The 3,702-nt window shown below is 34.1% G+C and overlaps 1 protein-coding gene across 1 annotated transcript; it reads right to left on the reverse strand.

The window, feature by feature from the left end:
* Positions 1–954: 954 nt before the first annotated feature.
* LOC150032603 (uncharacterized) lies at positions 955–1,284 on the reverse strand. Its single transcript, XM_090306955.1, has one exon. It carries the CDS (start codon positions 1,282–1,284, stop codon positions 955–957), a length of 330 nt encoding a protein of 109 aa, XP_090163081.1.
* Positions 1,285–3,702: the final 2,418 nt, after the last annotated feature.

Raw genomic sequence — 3,702 nt, forward strand, 5'->3', positions numbered from 1 at the left:
GTTTTTTATTTTGAGTCTCAACTGTTTTAAACATCTCTATATTTAGAATGGCTTTAGCTTCAATTGATTTTAATATGTACAAGTTATTTTTTAGTCTTGCAGAACAAATATGAACACCTCTTGAATAACCAAACACTTTATTAGATTCAAAAGATATTCTATACATATTTTCTAGCAGATAGGAAATGGAGATCAAGTTTCTTTTCATCTTAGGTATATAATATACATTCCTAAGTAAGATAAAAGATTCTCCAAAATATAGCTTCACATCTCCCACTGCATGAGCTGAAATGACTTCACCCGTTCTCACCTTGGAAGTCATTTCCTGTTCATAAAGTTCTCTCCAAGAATTAGTTTCTTATAGAAAAGTAAAAACATGATTAGCTGTGCCTGAATCCAATATCCAGGTAAGGTGAGTATTCTCCACTAGATATGTTTCAACTACTAGTAAATCTGATTTACCTTGTTTCGCCTTTTCCTCTTTCTTATTGGGCAGTTACGCTTCTAGTGCCCATCTTCTCCGCAATGAAAACATTTTCCTTTTGGAGTTTTGTTTTTGTTTTTTTTAGCAGTGGTTTTCTTATTCCCTTTTCCTTTCTTCTTCATTTATACAGATTTTTCTTTCGAAGAAGAAGGAACAAACTTCTTTATCAGTGGGTCTTGTTTCAGACATTGACCCCTTAAAAAACTTCTTAAGTTTAGAAATAACATTTATTTCTTTCTCCTTCAATTTCATCATAGATTGATATGTCTATAACGTGTTCAACAACGTAGTCAAATTATAAGTAATTTTCTTCATAATAGCATTTGTTCTGAATGGCAGATAACTCTCTGGGAGAGATTCCAATATCATACTTACTTGACTTGTTTCATCTATTATTGTCCCATGAGCCTCAGCTACATTAAAATAGACCATTTTATGGAGAACATGTTCTCTAATGTTGGTTCCATCTTTCATGCAAGTAATGTAGACATACTTAATGGCTTCATGTCCTGAAGCGACGCCATTATCTCATGGGCGGTGGGCATAACCTCATGTTTCTTATTAAGTACATCAGATATACTTGCTAAGATGTAGGCCCGAGCTTTCTCATTAGCCCTTACCCACCAACCATAGATGTCCCGAACATTTCGGTTGTACTGCGAACCGGAGGACATTCCTCCATGAACAAAAAACCTCAAATCATCCACAACTAATATTGTAATGATGTTGGATTTCCAGTTTGAATATCCTTCATCGTTATATTTATCGGAAGCTAGCAATTGTATGATCGAATTCGACATTGCTGAAATAATTTAAACAAATTCTATTAAATTTTAATACATCTAAATCCAATTTTAGAAAAATAATAAAGTACTCAATAAATCTTTATCTATTTGCAACGATATTTTAGTGATTTAGAACAATTGCTACCGAGGGGCAATCAAGAATTCCTTCACTGAAGCAAGACAATTCTTAACCAAATACTATATCAGAATAACTCTTTACTCCTATAATTCTTTTGGTAATCGTTTTCGATCAAGATCTTTACTAACAATTAGTAATTCTTGTAAGTGTGACCCGTCATTTTGAGATCTTATAGAACGGTATGAATATGCCCCCAAAATAGAAGACAATACCTAAGATGGAACTATAAGACCCTATTCATTTTACTGAAGCCTGGGTTGTTTTGAATCCTATGTTACAACCCTCCGAGGGTATTGTCGTAGTTAACGACTAGCTAGTGCCGCCTAAAAACGACAGCAGGCGCAACATAGGAATCTCACGGTTCAAACTAATGGAGAAGACCGTAGGACAATGTTGACACATTTCCTTCAGCCACTTACTATGAACTACTTCCCTCATTCACCTTGTTATTGACCCATGCAAACACTTTCTGATTGGAGTAGTTGTGGTAAAAGTGACACGAAGTCGAGCATGGATCTCAATGTGTGAACTCTTGAGGACATGAGAGCTAATAACTATATATCGAATATATTGTTAATCTCCCACTGAAGTATTCTATATGTTTGGGTATTTACTTATGTATAAAACAACTAAAATTAAACAACCTAAGTCTATATCATTTTTATCCAAGTATAACAATTATATTTAGATATAACCCTACGATGTCTAAGTGTTTAAATCATTTTTAAACCTCACACTGCTCATGCAAGCTCATAAAATCAGTTAACAACGCTCAATCTTTCGGTCGTAACCCCCAGGTAGAAGGTGTTCCGTAAACCGTCAACTTAAGCACCCCCAACCTTAGATAGGTTTATGAATCGATTTGAGTTTGTAACCAAATTTTATAAGGTAACAATCTATTTTAACGATTAAAACTAGTTGTTAACCTAAGTGAGCATGCAGCTGTTCTTCGTTATAGATTTTAAACGTCTAACCCAATTTTATAATATCTAATGTAACAATTATATTAAATAAAAGACATTCAATATCTAATGTAACAATTATATTAAATAAAAGAAACCCTAACATGCATATTATATATTATAACATTTTATAACATACTTTCAATACATGTAACATGCTTCCTATGGTGAGGTTTTAAATCTACATGACATACTGTATGCATATACATGATTTATTTAATTATTACATACATCACATACATAAATAACTAAACACAAACTGATATGGTTTTAATTTTGGCATAAACAAGCAAACAAATGCCTAAATATTACAAAACAGTTTCAAAACTGCTTCTAAACCACTCGAACAGCTCCAAACCGAACCCAAACAACTTGAACCAGACTGAAAAAGTTTGAACCAAGCCTAAACTGGACCAGCCAAAAACCTTTTGAGGCTGAACCAAATAGAACCTCGAGAAAACCGGTCGAACTGACTGCTCTCGGTCCATGCTCAAAATTTTGCTAAGGCTCATCGTGTAGTACTGATCATCTTGTGTCGGGCAGAGCTATATGATCGTCATCATCTTGCTACTATCGTGTATTGCAATCGTCTAGTGTCGGGCAGAGTTACACGATCGTGTAATGTTATCGTATAGCGTCTGTTGACAACGTTGGGCACCCACAAAAAGCTACACGATCGTGTAGTGCTAATGTATAGCACCTGTTGCTACACGATCATTTAGCATTTATACCTCAATGATGATATTTGAGCAGAAGCTGAAAAACCGGAATCTGTAGCTCGACCTTCTTCACTTGTTTCTTCAATTACATCTTAATTTCAACTCTAATGACTCCAAATAAATTATAGACTCTTGAGAACACATATAAGCTCATAAATCAAGAGCTAATTACAAATTTAATCAAGAAATTAAAGAGAAATTAAATGCCAAAATCAGAAAACCATATTAGTGCACCATGTTCATATAACTCATGGAAAACACCCACCACACCAAAATTAAACCAAATTGAGTGTTTAAATGATGCTTTGATACCAATTGTTGGAGTGTATAGCAAGCAATGGAAGTAACAAGGATCAATAAGCACTCTAATTCATTAATTTTGACAGTAACTAAAGTATGCTATTGTAGAAACAAGTGGGTTTCAAATTATAACTTTGTAGAACTTCTTCAAATTTCGATTTTCAGCTGCAAACTTCTCCAACTCTTGTTGTAGATCACCTCAAGATCTTCTCCACTATTCTTTTGCAGCTTTAGATTGAGTTTTGGGACTCAAAATAAACTTGAATGAAGGGAAATTGGAGAAAAAAACTCACAGCAGCAACCCACTTGAAGA

This window comes from Benincasa hispida, chromosome 11 (assembly GCF_027475165.1).
Source record: "Benincasa hispida cultivar pf3 chromosome 11, pf3_genome.v1.1, whole genome shotgun sequence".
In the NCBI taxonomy this organism is placed as follows: domain Eukaryota; kingdom Viridiplantae; phylum Streptophyta; class Magnoliopsida; order Cucurbitales; family Cucurbitaceae; genus Benincasa; species Benincasa hispida.